The sequence below is a fragment of the Amblyraja radiata genome, chromosome 5 (genome assembly GCF_010909765.2).
Source record: "Amblyraja radiata isolate CabotCenter1 chromosome 5, sAmbRad1.1.pri, whole genome shotgun sequence".
Lineage (NCBI taxonomy): Eukaryota > Metazoa > Chordata > Chondrichthyes > Rajiformes > Rajidae > Amblyraja > Amblyraja radiata.
In genome coordinates, this window is record NC_045960.1 from 108671877 (window position 1) to 108691513 (window position 19637).

The 19637-nt window shown below is 48.3% G+C and overlaps 1 protein-coding gene across 9 annotated transcripts in view; it reads left to right on the top strand.

The window, feature by feature from the left end:
- The window catches only part of LOC116973664 (BEN domain-containing protein 3-like), a 42538-nt gene extending 23695 nt beyond the window's left edge, over positions 1-18843 (top strand). For 4 of the 9 annotated variants that reach the window (XM_033021938.1, XM_033021939.1, XM_033021940.1 and 1 more), the window contains one exon: positions 16641-18843. In XM_033021938.1, coding sequence (XP_032877829.1) covers positions 16641-18664 — 2024 coding nt within the window. In that variant the 3' untranslated portion in view covers positions 18665-18843. Of the gene's footprint in view, positions 1-4134; positions 4306-9187; positions 9298-11020; positions 11227-16426 lie in introns of those variants that run through there. The other 5 variants (XM_033021936.1, XM_033021942.1, XM_033021941.1 and 2 more) reach the window with 3 other exon arrangements.
- Positions 18844-19637: the final 794 nt, after the last annotated feature.

Here is a 19637-nt window from a genome sequence, read left to right on the forward strand (position 1 = left end):
ACAAATCAGCACCCTTGAGACTAGTTTGTCGATTTTTGTACTGAAAGAGTTCAATTTTAGTGATTTTAAAAAGACTTGTAATCTGAATGCTCATGTTCAAGGATCAGAATTAGGCCACTTGGCCTATCAAATCTACTCCACCATTCAATCATGGCTGATCTCTCTCCCCTAACCCCATTCTCCTGCCTCCCTATAACCCGACACCCGTACTAATCAAGAATCTGTCAATCTGCACCTTAAAAATATCCATTGGCCTCCACAGCCTCCTGTAGCAATGAAATACACAGATTCACCACCCTCTGACAAAATAAATTCCTCATCTCTTTTCTAAAGGTATGTTCTTTTATACTGAAACTATGTCCTCTGGTCTTGGCTCTCCCACTAGTGGAAACATCCTCTCCACATCCACTCTACCCCGGGCCTTTTTCTTTTTAATTTTATACAGTTTATGCATTTTGACTGCCAAAACCAACACAAATTTTAGGATTTGATTATCACGACACTTGGATATAGTCACAGAATGCTGTAGTATCTCAGCGGGTCAGGCAGCATCTCTGAAGAGAAGGAATGGATGACGTTTCGGGTTATAACTCTCCAGTTATGCTGCCTGTCATGCTGAATTACTCCAGTATTTTGTGTCTATCTTCGGTGTAAACCAGCATGAATGAATGAATGAATAAGTTTATTGGCCAAGTATTCACACACAAGGAATTTGCCTTGGTGCTCCTCCCACAAGTGACAACATACAGTGACAGTTAGGAATGACACATAAAACATTAAAAATATAACATTATTGATTAAACATGTGAATTAAATAAAATACCAGAGCAAAAGGAGGCTGCAGATTTTTGGTTATTGAGTCAAGCTACTACTCATGGAAAAAAAGCTGTTTTTATGTCTGGCTGTGGCAGCTTTGATAGCCTGGAGTCGCCTTACAGAGGGAAGTGATTCAAAGAGTTTGTGGCCAGGGTGAGAGGGGTCAGAGATGATCTTAACCGCTCGCTTCCTGGCCCTTGCAGTGTACAGTTCGTCAATGGAGGGAAGGTTGCAGCCAATAACCTCAGATGATCGGACGATTCGCTGAAGCCTCCGGATGTCGTGCTTGGTGACTGAGCCAAACCAGACCATGATGGAGAAGGTGAGGACAGACTCTACGATGGCCGTATAGAATTGGACCATCAATGCCTGTGGCAGATTGTGCTTCCTCAGCTGCCGCAGGAAGTACATCCTCTGTTGTGCCTTTTTGACTGTGGAGTCGATGGTAGCAACCCATTTAAGGTCCTTGGAGATGATGGTTCCCAGGAACTTAAAAACTCCACAGATGTGACTGGTGTTGTTGATGGTTATGGGAGGGGGAGCTCTCCTAAAGTCTATAATCAATTCCACTGTCTTAAGAGCATTGAGCTCCAGGTTGTTGCGATGGCACCAGGCCGCCAGCTGTGTCACTTCCTGTCTGAAGGCAGATTCTTCCCCATCCTGGATCAGTCCAATCAGGGATGTGTCGTCCGCAAACTTGAGAAGCTTGACAGAGGAGTCAGTGGAGGTGCAGTCATTGGTGTAGAGGAGAGGGGAGAGTACGCAGCCTTGCAGCGCTCCTATGCTGAGCATCTGCGGGTCCGAGATGTGCTTTTCCAGCCTCACATGCTACTTCCTGTCTGACAGGAAGCTGGTGATCCACCGACAGAGGGGTTCAGGCACAGTTAACTGGGAGAGTTGAGTGCAGTAGCTCTGGCACAATGGCGTTGAATGCAGAGATAAAATCAACAAACAAAATCCTCGCATACGTCCCCTGGCGGTCTAGGTGCTGGAGGATGAAGTGCAGGCCTGGGTTGACTGCGTCATCCACAGATCTATGGGCCCGATATACAAACTGCAGAGGGTCCAGCAGGGGGTTTGTGATATTTTTCAGCTTGGTCAGCACAAGCCTTTCAAGGATCTGCAGTTTCTTCCGACACATGACACTTGGATATGCTATATAGCTATATATCGTTTAAGTATATTTATGTGTGTCAGTTATCTATAACCAACTCACACAGATAATGTTTAAAATAGATTTATTGCCTGTATAGAAAAATCTGTATTAAAAAATAGACGTTAAATTGTACATCTTCTCGTGGAACTGTGAACAGTCGCCAAAATCCTTCAAATTTTTCTCAATATTAAACTATGGCATTCAGTATTAAAGACCGTCAAATGCAACTTGACATTATATTGAGTGCTTTCCTTTATACAAAATAATTAAATATGCCTGAATAAAAAATTCATTGAAAATAGTTTCGAAGGGCCAAATGGCCTCCTCATGCACCTATTTCTTAGTTTTATGCTTCACCTTCCCCTCCCTCTCCCCTTTCCTCTCTTTTCACCCTCCCTCCCTTCAGCTCTCGATTTCACAGAGAGTGGTGAATCTGTGGAATTCTCTGCCACAGAAGGTAGTTGAGGCCAGTTCATTGGCTATATTTAAGAGGGAGTTAGATGTGGCCCTTGTGGCTAAAGGTATCATGGGGTATGGAGAGAAGGCAGGTACAGGATACTGAGTTGGATGATCAGCCATGATCATATTGAATGGTGGTGCAGGCTCGAAGGGCCGAATGGCCTACTCCTGCACCTATTTTCTATGTTTCTCTCCTTTCCTCCCTCTCCCTCGCTTCTTTCATCCTCTCCCTCCCTCCCTCCTTGAACACTGCCCAGTCCATCATCAGCTCTGACCTCTCCACCATCGAAGGGATTTATCGGAGTCGCTGCCTCAAAAAGGCAGCCAGCATCATCAGAGACCCACATCACACTGGCCATGCTCTCATCTCACCCCTGCCACCGAAGGTACAGGAGTCTGAAAACTCTAACGTCCAGGAAATATTACAATTTGGTTTGGGAACTGCTCAGCCCAGGACAGGAAGGCTCTGCAGAGAGTAGTGCATTTGGCCGAACGAACTATGGGAACTTCACTCGCCCCTCTGCAGGAACTATACATCAGGAGGTGCAATTCCAGAGCCAATAAGATCATGGGAGACCCCTTCCACGGACTCTTCCAGCTGCTACGGTCAGGCAAACGCCTCCGTTGCCATGCTGTGAGAACGGAGAGGTTGAGAAGGAATTTCTTCCCAGAGGCCATTAGGACTGTAAACTCCTATCTCACCAGGGACTAACTTTACTGTAACACTACTGGGTTTTTTTTAATTGCTGTTTTTTGGGGGGGGGGGGTTTCCCTTTTTCCATCCGCCCACAATATTTAATATGTAAAATAATGTGATTCTGTTCCATTCTGTTTGTAGTTTTTTTTTTTTGCACAAAGTCCGCGAGCATTGCCATTTTTCATTTCATTGCACATCTCGTATGTGTATGTGACGAATAAACTTGACTTGGCTTGTGAGTATGTGTATGTGCAACGTTCTGCCGCTGCACCACAGAGAGCATGCTAACGTATGGCATCTCTGTGTGGTATCTCAGCTGCACGGAGGCGGAGAGGAGAGCTCTTCAGCGCGTCGTCAACAGAGCGCAGCGGATCATCGGGACAGAGCTACCAGCCTTGGAGGGCATCTACCACACGCGGTGCCTCAGGAAGGCCCTCAGCATCCATAAGGACTCATCACACCCCTGCCACGGTCTGTTTCAACTACTTCCCTCCGGCAGACGTTACAAGGCCTTCTACGCCCGAACCTCCAGACTCAGGAACAGTTTTATCCCAAGAGCTATAGCGGCTCTGAACCGGCCCTAATGAGTGCCCCCCCCCCATCCACCCCCTTTGGACAGTCTCCCTCAGATGGTCACGTCAATCAATTCAGCTTGTTTATTTATGTATTGTATTTATTTACCTTTCTTGTACATCAGTGGAGCTGCACACTAAATCTCGTTGCACTGACGTGCAATGACAATAAAATATATATTATTATTATTATTATTATTATTATTATATACACTGAACTTTTCGTTTCGTTTATTATATTGTTTACAGTGTACTATGTTTACATATTCTGTTGTGCTGCAGCAAATAAGAATTTCATTGTTCTATCTGGGACAAATGACAACAAAACACTCATGACTCACTCTCCCCCTCTCTCTCCTTCCCTACCTCTCTCTTCTTTCACTCTCTTCCTTCTTTCACCCTCTCCCTCCCTCCCTCCTTCCTTCCCTCCCTCCTTCCTTCCCTCCCTGCCAAGGCTGCGGAAATGACACAAAGTCACGTCACGGAACGGACACCACGGAGGAAAAAAACACGCAGAGACAAACACAGAGACAGTGATCGCTGCGCTACAGGGAGCTCCCGCCCGCCCGTCCTCACCCACCCACTGTGGGGCAGGTGTGCAGCAGGTAAGTGTCGGCCCCGCTCCGATGCACCTTTCAGGGGCCAGAGACAGAGGATTGTGTGCGACCAACGACACGTCCCGCAGCCTCATGGCGCCACGCACTACGTGTCACGGCATCGGCTTCCCTTCGCATTTCACCCGCTCCTGCCATCAGTTTGTGATCACAGTGCAGTCGGCTCACTCCCCCTCACCCTCTCACTCACTCTCACCTCCCCCTCACGCTCCCTCTACCCCGGGCAGACAGCCTTGGCGCTACCGTCGGGCACATGGTGTAACTATCTCCTCTATTTCTCCTCACCTCTCCTCCTCTCCCCCTCCCCTCCCGCTGCCAGTCGGGGCGGTCGCAGAACCAGCCCGTCCCCAGCTCTGCATTTAGCCCGCAGCACGAATCGTGATCACTCACAGGCAGCGTCACATGAAAGGTCACACACACACACACACACACACACACTCGCATGAACACATAGACAGACAAACACACACAGGAGTGCACTCACACACAGACACACACACAGGAATACACAGACAGGCACAAACAGACACAAACACAGGCACCAACTTATGTTGATTGAGTAGAGAAAATAAAGATGTTCTCTCAAAAGAAAAAAGTTTCAAAAGAACAAAATAACTAATTTGTTTATATATCCATCCATTTATTGCTTAATCAAGCGATCTATTTATTTATTTATTTATTTGTCTATCGTTATTTATCTCTATTCATTTATTTATTTATTAAACTCTGCCACTTCTGCCTGAGACCAAGAAACAACAGCAGAATTGTTTCAGATTTCATTGGAAATCATTTTCAAGGAATGCATTTAGTGTGATCGCCTGACCACTGTGCTGACATCTTTAGACAGCTCAGGCAACAGTTTTGATGTTATTTACTGTTGTTAGGCACCCCAAAATCTTGAGATGCACTGAGAGCAGGTTTAGATTTATTACTGTTACATAACCATTGTACAGGGTGTGTTTTGCATTCTATTCACTCAGATCATAGAAACATAGAAAATAGGTGCAGGAGTAGGCCATTCGCCCCTTCGAGCCTGCACCGCCATTCAATATGATCATGGCTGATCATCCAACTCAGTATCCCGTACCTGCCTTCTTTCCATACCCCCTGATCCCTTTAGCCACAAGGGCCACATCTAACTCCCTCTTAAATATAGCCAATGAACTGGCCTCAAATACCTTCTGTGGCAGAGAGTTCCAGAGATTCACCACTCTCTGTGTGAAAAAGCTTTTCTCATCTCGGTCCTAAAGGATTTCCCTCTATCCTTAAGCTGTGACCCCTTGTCCTGGACTTCCCAACATCGGGAATAATCTTCCTGCATCTAGCCTGTCCAACCCCTTAAGAATGTTGTAAGTTTCTATAAGATCCCCCCTCAATCTCCTAAATCCTAGCGAGTACAAGCCAAGTCTATCCAGTCTTTCTTCATATGAAAGTCCTGACATCCCAGGAATCAGTCTGGTGAACCTTCTCTGCACTCCCTCAGATTTGGAGACCAAAACTGTACGCAATACTCTAGGTGTGGTCTCACCAAGACACTGTACAACTGCTGTAGAACCTCCCTGCTCTTATACTCAAACCCTTTTGCAATTAATGCTAACATACCATTCGCTTTCTTCACTGCCTGCTGCACCTGCATGCCTACTTTCAATGACTGGTGTACCATGACACCCAGGTCTCGTTGCATCTCCCCTTTTCCTAATCGGCCACCATTTAGATAATAGTCTGTTTTCCTGTTTTTGCCACCAAAGTGGATAACCTCACATTTATCCACATTATACTGCATCTGCCATGCATTTGCCCACTCACCCAGCCTATCCAAGTCACCTTGCAGCCTCCTAGCATCCTCCTCACAGCTAACACTGCCCCCCAGCTTAGTGTCATCCGCAAACTTGGAGATGTTGCATTCAATTCCCTCGTCCAAATCATTTATATATATTGTAAATAGCTGGGGTCCCAGCACTGAGCCTTGCGGTTCCCCACTAGTCACTGCCTGCCATTCTGAAAAGGACCCGTTTACTCCTACTCTTTGCTTCCTGTTTGCCAGCCAGTTCTCTATCCACATCAATTCTGAATCCCCAATGCCGTGTGCTTTAAGTTTGTATACTAATCTCTTATGTGGGACCTTGTCGAAAGCCTTCTGAAAGTCCAGATATAACACATCCAATGGTTCTCCCCTATCCACTCTACTAGTTACATCCTCGAAAAATTCTATAAGATTCGTCAGACATGATTTACCTTTCGTAAATCCATGCTGACTTTGTCCAATGATTTCACCACTTTTCAAGTGTGCTGCTATCCCTTCTTTAATAACTGACTCTATCAGTTTCCCCACTACCGATGTTAGACTAACTGGTCTGTAATTCCCCGTTTTCTCTCTCCCTCCCTTTTTAAAAAGTGGGGTTACATTAGCTACCCTCCAATCCTCAGGAACTACTCCAGAATCTAAAGAGTTTTGAAAAATTATCACTAATGCATCCACTATTTCTGGAGCTACTTCCTTAAGTACTCTGGGATGCAGCCTATCTGGTCCTGGGAATTTATCGGCCTTTAATCCATTCAATTTACCTAACACCACTTCCCGGCCCACCTGGATTTCACTCAGTTCCTCCATCTCCTTTGACCCCGCGGTCCCCTGCTATTTCCGGCAGATTATTTATGTCTTCCTTAGTGAAGACGGAACCAAAGTAATTATTCAATTGGTCCGCCATATCCTTGTTCCCCATGATCAATTCACCTGTTTCTAACTGCAAGGGACCTACATTTGTTTTAACTAATCTCTTTCTCTTCACATATCTATAAAGACTTTTGCAGTCAGTTTTAATGTTCCCTGCCAGTTTTCTTCCATAATCTATTTTCCCTTTCCTAATTAGCATACATAAATACAATCAAGTCAAACTCAAGTACAATAGATAGATCAAATAAGTTCATAAGGTCATGTCCAAGGAACAGAATTAGTTCATTCGGCCCATCGAGTCTACTCCGCCATTCAACCATGGCTGATTTATCTTTCCCTCTCAACCCCATTCTCCTGCCTTCTCCCCATAACCCCTGACGCACGCACTAATCAAGAATCTATCAATCTCTGCTTTAAAAGTATCCATTGAATTGGCCTCCACAGCCGTCTGTGGCAACGAATTCCACAGATTCACCACCCCCTGACTAAAGAAATTCCTTCTCATCTCCATTCTAAAGGTACGAATGGTTACAAAGGGGAAGATACAGAGTGCAGAATATAGTTCTCAGCATTGTAGCGCATCAGTTCCAGAGACAAAGTCCAATGTCCACAATGGGGTAGAGGTGAATCTGACAGTACCCTAGCTTATGGAAGGACCGTTCAGAAGCCTGATAACAGAGGGGAAGAAACTTTTCCTGAGTCTGGTGGTGCGCGCTTTCAAGCTTCTGTATCTTTTGCTGGACGGGAGCTTGGAGAAACATAGAAACATAGAAAATAGGTGCAGGAGTAGGCCATTCGCCCCTTCGAGCCTGCACCGCCATTCAATATGATCATGGCTGATCATCCAACTCAGTATCCTGTACCTGCCTTCTCTCCATACCCCCTGATACCTTTAGCCACAAGGGCCACATCTAACTCCCTCTTAAATATAGCCAATGAACTGGCCTCAACTACCTTCTGTGGCAGAGAATTCCACAGATTCACCACTCTCTGTATAAAAAATGTTTTTCATCTCAGTCCTAAAAGATTACCCCTTCATCCTTAAACTGTGACCCCTTGTTCTGGACTTCCCCAACATCGGGAACAATCTTCCTGCATCTAGCCTGTCCAACCCCTTAAGAATTTTGTACGTTTCTATAAGATCCCCCCTCAATCTTCTAAATTCTAGTGAGTACAAGCCGAGTCTATCCAGTCTTTCTTCATATGAAAGTCCTGACATCCCAGGTATCAGTCTGGTGAACCTTCTCTGTACTCCCTCTATGGCAAGAATGTCCTTCCTCAGATTAGGAGACCAAAACTGTACGCAATACTCCAGGTGTGGTCTCACCAAGACCCTGTACAACTGCAGTAGAACCTCCCTGCTCCTATACTCAAATCCTTTTGCTATGAATGCTAACATACCATTCGCTTTCTTCTTGAGAAGAAGGAATGACTGTGGTGGGACAAGTTTTTGATGATATTGGCTGGTTTCCAGAGGCAGCGTTAAGTGTAGATGGAGTCAATGGGGGGGGGGGGGGGGGGGGGGGGGGGGGGGGTTGTATGTGATGGACTGGGCTACATTCACAACTTATTGCGGTCTTGGACAGATCTGTCCCTGCAAAGCAGTGATTAGTGAGTAGTGGTTTTATGCCCATTGACATTTGTAATTCATTTTAGTTGATTAATTTCTGAAGAGTTTCCATGTGGAAAATTTAGGGCTGTTTTGTATAGTTTAGAGATACAGCGCAGAAACAGGCCCTGTGGCCCACCGAGTCCGTGACAAACAGCGATCCCCGCACACTAACACTATCCTACACACTAGGAACAATTTACAATCTTTACCAAAGCCAATTAACCTACAAACCCGCATGTCTTTGGAGTGTGGAAGGAAACCAGAGCACCCGGAGAAAACCCACGCGGACATGGGGAGAATGTGCAAACTCCGTACAGAGAGCACCCATAGTCAGGATGGAACCCGGGTCTCTGGCGCTATAACTACCGCTGCGCCACCACGACTGTTTTGATTTTTAATCTGAAGAATTTGATTGAGCTTTTTCAAGCACGTTTGATATGGTGTTGCAGACGGCTCGATTGTATCAGGTATTATCTTTCCGCTGGCTGGTTAGCACGCAACAAAAGCTTTTCATTGTACCTCGGTACACCTGACAATAAACTAAACTGAATGGAGTTGTCGTTTATCTGTGGAATTCTTTATTGCAGGTTTACAATGAACAGCACAGAAAAGGACAATGAGAGTGAAATCAGAACACCATTCAGAGGTCTAAACCCTTCAGTCAGTAAGGATGAAGAATTGGAAAATGAAGACACTGGTAAATCCCTTTACACACATTGTTTTTTGATGAGGAGAATAATGAGTTTAGTTTATTGTCACGTGTACCAAGGTACAGTGAAAAGCTTTTGTTGCGTGCCAGCGGAAAGACTATACATGATTACAATTAAATCATTCATAGTGTACAGATACATGATGAAGGGAATAACGTGAATAACATTTAGTGCAAGCCAGTGAAGTTCGATCAAAGATAGTCCGAGGATCGTCAATGCGGGTAGACAATATCTCAGGACTGCTCACTAGTTGTTGATAGGATGGTTCTGTTGTCTGATAACAGCTGGGAAGAAACTGTCCCTGAATCTGGAGGTGTGTGTTTTCACACTTCTACATCTTTTCCCTGATGGAAGATGGGAGAAGAGGGAGTGGCCAGGGTGCGAGTCGTCCTTGATTATGCTGCTGACCTTGCCGAGGCAGCGTGAAGTGCAGATGGAGTCAATGGAAAGGAGTTTTTAATGTAATGGGATTCGTGCCAAGGGCAGAGAGAAAATAGAGATTTTCGGACATTCTCATTGAGAGAGACTCGGTAATGTGTGGGCATGGATTATGAGGCAGAGACATGAATGGCTTTATTTTCAGACTACTTTTATTTGTAAGAGCTCAAAGTAACATGCAGTTACATTAGTCTTTCTTTGTACTGGCTTTAGGTTTATTATTGTCAAGTGTCATGAGGTAAAGTGAAAAGCTTTATTTTGCATAGAGTCATACATCGTGGAAACAGGCCCTTCAGCCCAACTTTCCCACACCGACCAACATGTCCCATCCACACAAGTCCCATCTGCCTACGTTTGGCCCATATCCCTCCAAACCTGTCCTATCCACGCACCTGTCTAATTGTTTCTTAAACGTTGCAATAGTCCCTGTCTCAACTACCTCCTCTGGCAGCTCGTAATAGGAACCTGAGAGGTAGGGACAATTTACAATCTTTACTGTCGACAATTAACCTACAAACCTGTAGTTAACTACAAACATCTTTGAAGTGTGGGAAGAAACCGGAGCTCCCGGAGAAAATCCACACAAGTCTCTTGGAGAACGTACAAACTCCATAGAGACAACACCTGAGGCACGTTGGTCTGTGTGGGCAATTTGGGTGAAGGGTCTGTTTCCACGCTGTGTGACTACACTGTAAATGGATCGATTGGAATCATGTATAGTCTTTCCCCTGACTGGATGATACGCAACAAAAAAACTTTTCACTGTACCTCGTTACACGTGACAATAAACTAAACTCAGCTCTCCAAAGCCTGCACTGTAGACTTTCTACGAGGCATCAGAGTGAAGTGAAATCTGAATTCAATAATGGATATAACTGAGAAATCAGTGCATGTTATAGTTTAGTTTAGAGTTACACCGAAGAAACAGGCTCTTCGGTCCATCGGGTCCGCGCCAACCAGCAATCCCCGCACATCCTATCCTACCTACACCAGGGACAATTTACATGTATACCAAGCCAATTAATCTATAAATCTGTACATCTTTGGAGTGCCAGAGGAAACCAAACAGCTTGGAGAAAACCCACTCAGGTCACAGGAAAAATGTACAAACTCCATACTGACAGCACCCATAGTCAGAATTTAACCTGGGACTCTGGCACTGTAAGGCAGCAATTCTACCACTGTGCCACTGTGCCGCCCTTATAGTGGAATGATCAGAATAATGGACTAGTGCTTTCTGTCTGTCTGTCTGTCTCTCTCTCTCTTTTGCAGTAACAAACGTCAATATTGAGGTGGTCAAGACCGAAATAAAGATGGAAGATGATGAAGATGAGGGTAGTTTTAGCCCAGACACAGCTGCAGAAAACAGCATTGTACCCAACGCACTAAAACGGAAACAGATACACAATGGTTTTGGTGAGACGACCATAGACCATGAAAGCCCTATCAGCCATAAATTAGGAAGAGTTAACTGTGAGGTAATGTCATCCACACTGCAATCTAGCTTAACCGTACAAAGATCTTTTAGTCTTAATGCTCTTTGACACAACAAATGCAGCATCCACCTATCACTTGCCTGTTTTTGTCCTGGCCTTACCTCTCTTCCAGCTTTCATTGCCCCACCACAATCACCACAAACATGGGCGTCACGGTGGTGCAGCGGTAGAGTTGCTGCCTTACAGCATCGGAGACCCGGGTTCCATCCTGACTACTGTTTCTGCCTGTACGGAGTTTGTACGTTCTCCCTGTGACCGCATGGGTTTTCTCCGGGACCTCCAGTTTCCTTCCACACTCCAAAGAAGTACAGGGTTGTAGATTAACTGGGTCCTGTAAAGATTGTAAATTGTCCCCAGTGTGTAAGGTGGTGCTAGTGTACGGGGATCACTGGTTGGTGTGGATTTGCGCTGTATCTCTAAACTAACCTAAATTAAACAATCAGTCTGATGAAGGGTCCCGACCCAAATGGTCAGCTCTCCATGGTTTCTATTAGAGATACAGCACGGAGACAGGCCCTCTGGCCACCGAGTCTGCACTGACCAGCGATCACCCCGTACACCAGCACTATCCTACACAATGGAGACAGTTTTACCAAAACTAAATTAACCTACAAACCTGTACGTCATTGAAGTTCAAGATGGCGGCGCTGCCTTAGCAGCTGCGGCTCGCCTGCAGTCCGTCTGTTTTTTTTCTTTTTTGTGTTGTTCTTTTGTCCTGTTTTAGGTTTATTGTGTATGTGTGTGGGTGGGGGGGAGAAAACATTTTTGGTCTCTTATTTCGGGGGGATGCGACTTCTCTTGTCGTATCCCCCGTCTCCGCCTGCGCCGAGGCCTAATAGCGGAGCTGGCGGCCTCGGAGCTGGGGCAGCGGCGACCCGCCCTCGGAGCGGGCAGCGGCTGTGGCGACCCGACCCCGGAGCGGGAGCGGCAGCGGCGACCCGAACCGAGCGGGCAGCGTGCAGTGGCGACCCGAACTCCGGAGCGGGCAGCGGCAGCGGCGACCCGAACTCGGAGCGGGCAGCGGCAGTGGCGACACCCGAAACATCGGAGTGGGGCAGCGGCAGTGGCGACACTCCGACCCCGGGAGCGGGCAGCGGCAGTGGCGACCGAGGAACTCGGAGCGGGCAGCGGCAGTGGCGACCCGGACCCCGGAGCGGGCGAGCGGCAGTGGCGACCCGGGAACTCTGGAGCGGGCAGCGGCAGTTGCCGACCGTTCGAACTCGGAGCGGGCAGCGGCAGTGGCGACCCGACCCCGAGCGGGCAGCGGCAGTGGCGACCGGGAAACTCGTAGCGGGCAAGCGGGCAGTGGCGACCCGACCCCCAGCCCGGGAGCGGGCAGCGGCAGTGGCGACCCGAACTCGGAGCGGGCAGCGGCAGTGGCGACCCGAACTCGGAGCGGGCAGCGGCAGTGGCGACCCGAACTCGGAGCGGGCAGCGGCAGTGGCGACCCGAACTCGGAGCGGGCAGCGGCAGTGGCGACCCGACCCCGGAGCGGGCAGCGGCAGTGGCAGCGGCGACCCGACCTCAGAGCGGGCAGCGGCAGCGGCGACCCGACCTCGGAGGATCGGCCGCGGGCCCGATGGACGACATTGTCGGGAGCTCGCAGGTTGGTGACCTGTTCTCTGGAGCTCCCGCAACAACAGCTGTGTCCTCTGGACTGGAGGGCCGCAGCTTCGGCGGCTTCGACCACCCCGGGCCGCGAGGTTGAACCGGCCCGTTCGCGGAGCTTGGATTCAGCCGCGGGACTGACATTACTTACCATCACCCGGCGGGGTCACAACATCCGACGCCTGGATCGCCTCGGCGCAGAGGGAGAATAAGAAGGGAAGAGACAAAGACTTAAGACTTTTGCCTTCCATCACAGTGAGGACTATTCAACTCACTGTGGTGGATGTTAATTTGTGTTTTTTGTGTGTTTTTGCCATTTTTTACTATATGTAGGACTGCAAGGCAACGAAATTTCGTTCAGACCACAAGGTCTGAATGACAGTAAAGGCTACTTTGACTTTGACTTTGACTTGAAGTGTGAGAGCACCCGGAGAAAACACACATTGTCACAGGGAGAACGTGCAAACTCCACAGACAGCACCCCTAGATCATGAACATTGTAATGTATTTTAACCGTACAAAGATCTTTTAGTCCTAATGTTCTTTGACACAAACAAATGCAGTATCTTCCTATTACTTGCCAGAATTTGTCCTGCCCTCAACTCTCATCCAGCTTTCATTCCCCCACCACAATCAGTTGGAAGGAGGGTCCCGACCCGAAACATCACCTATCCATGTCCTTCAGTGATGCTGCTTCGCCCGCTTAGTTACTCCAGCACTATGTCTTTTTTTGTTAACCAGCATCTGCAGTTCTTTATTTCTACGTTTAACACTGGTGTGTGTTACTTCCTCATGTTCATAAGACACAGGGGCAGAATTAGGTAATTCAGCCCATCAAGTCTACTCTGCCATTCAATCATGGCTGATCTATCTCTCCCTCTCAAACCCATTCTCCTGCCTTCTCCCCATAACCCCTGACACCCGCACTATTCAAGAATATGTCAAACCTTGCCTTGAAAATACCCATTGATGTCCTCCACAGCTGTCTGTGGCAATCAAATTCACAGATTCACCACCGTCCATCCAGAACTTTTTTTTATGCGTGTATGACGATTAAAAATAATCAATGATTCAATTATACTTTATTGTCATATGTACCTTGGTACAATGAAATGCTTTGTTTTGTGTACAATGGTAAAATCATATAGCTGACATTATATACTCCTCCAGGCCAAATGCAAATTGGAGGAACAGCACCTCATATTTCGCTTGGGCACTTTACACCCCAGCGGTATGAATATTTCATCTCTAACTTCATACAAGCCTTGCCTTCCCTCTCTCTCCATCCCTCCCCCAACCTAATGCTCTGACTAATTTCACTATCCTTCTGATTAATTTTACTGTTTGTATGCCACGTTGTCACCTTCCCCTCAGCCAACAATGACTATTGTACATTTCCTTGAGCAGCATCTGCTTTGATCTGTCCTTTTCACATCTTACTCTTCCATATCTCTAGATTCTGCCTCTCCAGCCGAGTTACTCTGGAGGACATGGCAGCCTCCGGCATACACTGTTAACACACGAAATGCGTACTTTCATACCTGTTAAAAACCGCCTAAATGGTCAATTTTTGCGCTGTAAATAATTGACAGCGCTCTGAACCAAATGCTCTAGTATCTTTGCTCTGAAACCGAGCACCAAGGTGTATGCGGCCGAAGGAGCGTTACCCTCGGGACAGCCCCCACATTCACCCCCCCACGGGGTCAGCGCTGTCAGGCCACGGCCGCCCTCCGCCCACCCTCCCCCTGTGCGGCCGCACTGTCACGGGCTGTGGGTTGGCAGCGCTCACACACGGGCCGGGTGGAGCGGGGCCGTGGCTTCGGGCAGAGGACACACAGGGACAAAAACCTGGCAACGTCCCCGGCAGCTGCAGCAGAGTTGGGGACAGTCTGGTCCCTCCACCCACCCAGAGTCACTGACTGCGCTGCACCGGCACCCCAATTCCTCCTGAGAGTCAGGGGAGAGGGAAACAAGAGATATGGAAAGGCAAGGTGTGAAAAGGTGAGATCAAAGGGGATGCAGCTCAAAGAAAATCTATATAATTAAAAGTCTAAACTTGACCACTTTCTGTTTGCACTGTATATTGATTTTAGAAAAAACACTACCACTTACGGCTGTGATTTTTGGCCATCTTACTAAGAGTCCCCCTCCAGCTGTCAGGGCCAGAGGATTTTTCCTATCGATGAAAAATAAAAGACTTATTAAGGTTTAAAAAATGTTCAGATTCTTTCACGCCATGAAGGCCACGCCCCATCTAGTAGGAGGGGAGGGACTATAAAACCTGGAAGTGTGGACATGCCCCAGTATCTGCAAGATGGGGGAGCGAGAGGTCACGACTCTCAGTCTGAGCTGTGAATAACACAACACATGTCTACTTAACTGTGAGTGTGGTTTTACTGACCTGTGTGGTTTGAATATGATGTTTGAAAATGAAAATGTGGTTTGAAAATGAAGTTTGAAATTGAAAATGTGGTTCGTTTGCAAATGTGGTTCGTTTGAAAATGGAAACTGGTTTGTTTGAAAATGGAAACTGTTTGGTTTGAAAATGAAAATGTGCTTGGTTCGAAAATGAATAGGTGCTTGGTTTGAAAATTAAAATGTGGTTGGTTTGAAAATCTATATCATTAAAAGTCTAATCTTGACCACAGTTTGCGCTGTATATTGAGTTTGAAAAAACGAATTTGGAGGCCTTGCACCCTGCTTGAAATTGTATGAAACGGCACTTGAATTTGGTGGCCTTGCACCCTGCTTGAAGTGGCAGGAAACTGCAAGAGTTTGGTGGCCTTGCACCCTGCTTGAAGTGGCAGGAAACTGCACTTGAGTTTGATGACCTTGCACCCTGCTTGAAGTGGTATGGAACTGCATTTGAGTTTGGTGGCCTTGCACCCTGCTTGAAGTGGTATGGAACTGCATTTGAGTTTGGTGGCCTTGCACCCTGCTTGAAGTGGTATGGAACTGCATTTGAGTTTGGTGGCCTTGCACCCTGCTTGAAGTGGTATGGAACTGCACTCTAGTTTGGTGGAGTTCCCTGCCACCGAGTGCAGTGAAGGCCAAATCACTGGATGGATTTAAGAGAGTTAGATAGAGCTCGAGGGGCTACTGGAATCAAGGGATATGGGAAGGGAGGCAGGGGTTATTGATTGGGGACGATCAGTCATGATCACAATGAATGGCGGTGCTGGCTCGAAGGGCCGAATGGCCTCCTCCTGCACCTACTTTCTATGTTTCTATTATTGTTAGCTAGGGGAAGGTGACAACGAGGGAGACAAAGTTAAATTTTAATTGGGAGACAATCAAACGTCGGAGAACTAGGATGGAGGAGGGATGGAGAGAGACGGAAAGCAAGGATTCCATGAAGTTGGAGAAATCAATATTCATACCACTGGGGCGTAAGCTGCCCAAGCGAAATATGAGCAGCTGTTCCTCCAATTTGTGCTGGGCCTCACTCTAACAGTGGAGGAGGCCCAGGATTGAAAGGTCAGTGTGTGAATGGGAGGGGAAGTTAAAATGTTTAGCAACGTGAAGATTGTGTAGGCCGAGGTTCATTGAAGCTTTTTCACTTTATTTCCCCAAGGACATGCTTGCCAGTTTGAGGGGCTCCAGCTCTTCCCAGAGGTTCCTGGAGGGTACAAGCAGGATAAGGGAAACCAGTGACGCTCCGTTGCTGGAGAACGACGAGACTGTGCGGGCTGGACCCTCCTTCAGGAAGCCCCTGTACGGCATCACGCACAAGATCTCGGACCGACGGAGCCTGCTAAAGGGAGAGCAGCAGTCGGCCACTGAAGGAGGCTTCTTCAACAGCCTCCTCCAGCAACACCACCTGACCGATGGCCACAAGAACTACTCTAGCAACCTGTCGCCCCAGGCCACTGGAGCCGAGCCCACCCTCTACTCCCTGATCCACAAGATGTTCTTCACCCTCAACACGCTGAACTCCACCATGACCCAGCTCCACAGCAAGATCGACCTGTTGTCGCTGGAGGTGGACCGCACCAAGAGGCACGTCAGCCCAGGAGAGTCGGTGCTGGACTTCCCACCGCCGGCCGAGTACCGGCTGAACAACAGCGAGCTGAAGCAACTTCTGGAGCAGAGCTCATCCCCGGGAGACCTCTCCTGCCGCCTGCTCCTCCAGCTCTTCCCAGAGCTCTTGGCCGAAGACCAGGCTGACGTGGGTTGCCGAGCGTGCAGCGCCACGCCCACGAGGAAGCTGGACACTCTCCACCTCCAGCTCATCCGAAACTACGTGGAGGTTTGCTACCCGTCGGGCGGGAATGGCGACGTGTGGAGGGCGGACTGCCTCCCGCAGCTCAACGACTTCTTCAACAGCTTCTGGGCACAGAGGGAGATGGAGAGCAGCCAGCAGATCTCCAAGGTGGTCAGCCTCGACTGGGAAGACCACGACTTTGGGCAAGCCCAGTCTAACAGCTATGTGGAGGACAACCCGCAAGAGGAAGCCCTGTCCTTGGACTCTTTCAGCAGCATCAACTCAGACTTGGTGCTGGAAGCCCAGGAGATCAGTGAGTACCTAGAGGAGGCCTCGTCGCCCAGTGAATTTGCTGCCTTGCTCCTCCACCGCCTCTTCCCGGAGCTCTTTAACTTCAGGCGCTTGGCGTCGCAGTACAGCTGCCGCGGCTCTCCGGGCAGGCAAGCTCTGGACCCCCAGAAGATGCAGGTGGTGAGGAGATACTGTGAGATCTACTACCCCGAGGTGCGGGACGAGGAGGCATGGACGGAGCTGGTGGAGCGACGGCTCGACCAGGAGCTGGAGTGCGTCCACTCTGACGACAGCGACTCGGACAGGCAGAGGGACGAGAGCATTGGGACCTCCAATGCCTCAATGGTGGGCAGCCAAGAGGACCTCGGAAGGTCCACGCCCTGGTTGAAGAAGTTCTGGCTGAAGCCCGTGGACTTCAACCGGATGGAGATACCTTCTCCGCACTTCAAGGTGCCCTGCCCGCAACACATCCTCGATAGACACCAGTTGAAGAATATTTACGAGAAAAGCCAGTCCAATGGCAACTTTGCCTCCCGCCTGTTAGTGCAGTTCTTCCCCGAGCTCTTCACGCCGGAGAACCTGAGGAAGCAGTACAACTGCAGCGGGTCCCTGGGCAAGAAACAACTGGACCCCGTGAGGATCAAGCTCATCCGCCACTACGTGCAGCTGATGTGCCCCAGGGCCAAGTGTGACAAGACCTGGAAACACGAGTTTATGTCCAAGTTGGACGAACGCTGCCGCCGCAGGGACATGGAGCAACGGCGCGTCTACCACCAGCAGAGGAAGAAGTCCATCGCCTACAGCGAAGGAGTGAAGGAAGAGCAGATGCTTGCAGCAACCCAGCCAGAGCAGGCCAAGAGGGACTCCGTTCAACCACAACCACAGGCAGCACAAGACCGGTCAGAACGCTACAATCGAAACTTCTGCAAAGTTCCCCTCCACCAACTCAACGTCCCCACTGTCGACTTCCCCGTGGCCACCAAGCATCTACTGTCCACCAAGGATCTAAAGGAGATAGTCCAGGACAGTCTGTCAGTCGGGAATTTCAGCGCCCGGCTTCTGGTCAGGATCTTCCCTGAGCTGTTTACGTCCGAAAACCTGAGAGTGCAGTACAACCATTCGGGGGCGTGCAACAAGAAGCAACTGGACCCAGTGCGCCTGAGGCTGATCCGCCACTATGTGAAGGCAATTTACCCTCGGGCCAAGAGTGATCAGGTGTGGAACTTGGAGTGTATTCCCAGCATCGACGAGAGGTGTAGAAGACCCAACAGGAGGAAGTCCAAGGTGACCGCATACTCCAAGGATAAGAAACGTTAAAATTGACACAGACACAAAAAGCTGGAGTAACTCAGCGGGACAGGCAGCATCTCTGGAGAGAAGGAAGGGTCGAGACCCTTCTTCACACTTTCAAACGTTAAACATTTCTCCCTCAGTCCTCGCCTTCGAAATATCAAACTTGCATTTTCTCTTCTCTATAAGGAAGTTCACCACAAAATAGTGACGTTGACCGCAGGGCAGATAATCTGTGAATATTTGTTTTAAACTTCAAAAGATCAATGAGTGCTGGCTCTATGGAGAACCCACAGAGGGAGTTACCACCCACCTTATTGTTTCATCTTAGTTTAGTTTAGAGATACAGCGCGGAAATAGACCCTTCGGCCCACTGAGCCCACGCCAACCAGCGATCACTCCGTACATTAGCACTATCCTACATAATTTACTGAAGCTAATTAGTCTGCAAACCTGGTAGACAAAAGTGCTGGAGAAACTCAGCGGGTGCAGCAGCTTCTATGGAGCGAAGGAAATAGGCAACGTTTCGGGCCGAAACCCTTCAGTCTGAAGAAGGGTTTCGACCCGAAACGTTGCCTATTTGCTTCGCTCCATAGATGCTGCTGCACCCGCTGAGTTTCTCCAGCACTTTTGTCTACCTTCGATTTTCCAACATCTGCAGTTCCTTCTTAAACAGTCTGCAAACCTGTACGTCTTTAGAGTGTGGGAGGAAACCAGAGCACCTGGAGAAATCCCAGACTACTGTTTCGGTTTGGAGATCTGTTTTCAGATACAAGAGGGAAAGATGGAGTGAAGCTTTATCCATAATGTGGATAAATGTGAGGTTATCCACTTTAGTGGCAAAAACAGGAAAGTAGACTTTAATCTGAATGGTGATTCAGGAAAAGGTGAGATGCAACGAGACCTGTGTGTACTGGTACACCAGTCATTGAAAGTAGGCATGCAGGTGCAGCAGGCAGTGAAGAAAGCGAATGGTATGTTAGCATTCATAGCAAAAGGA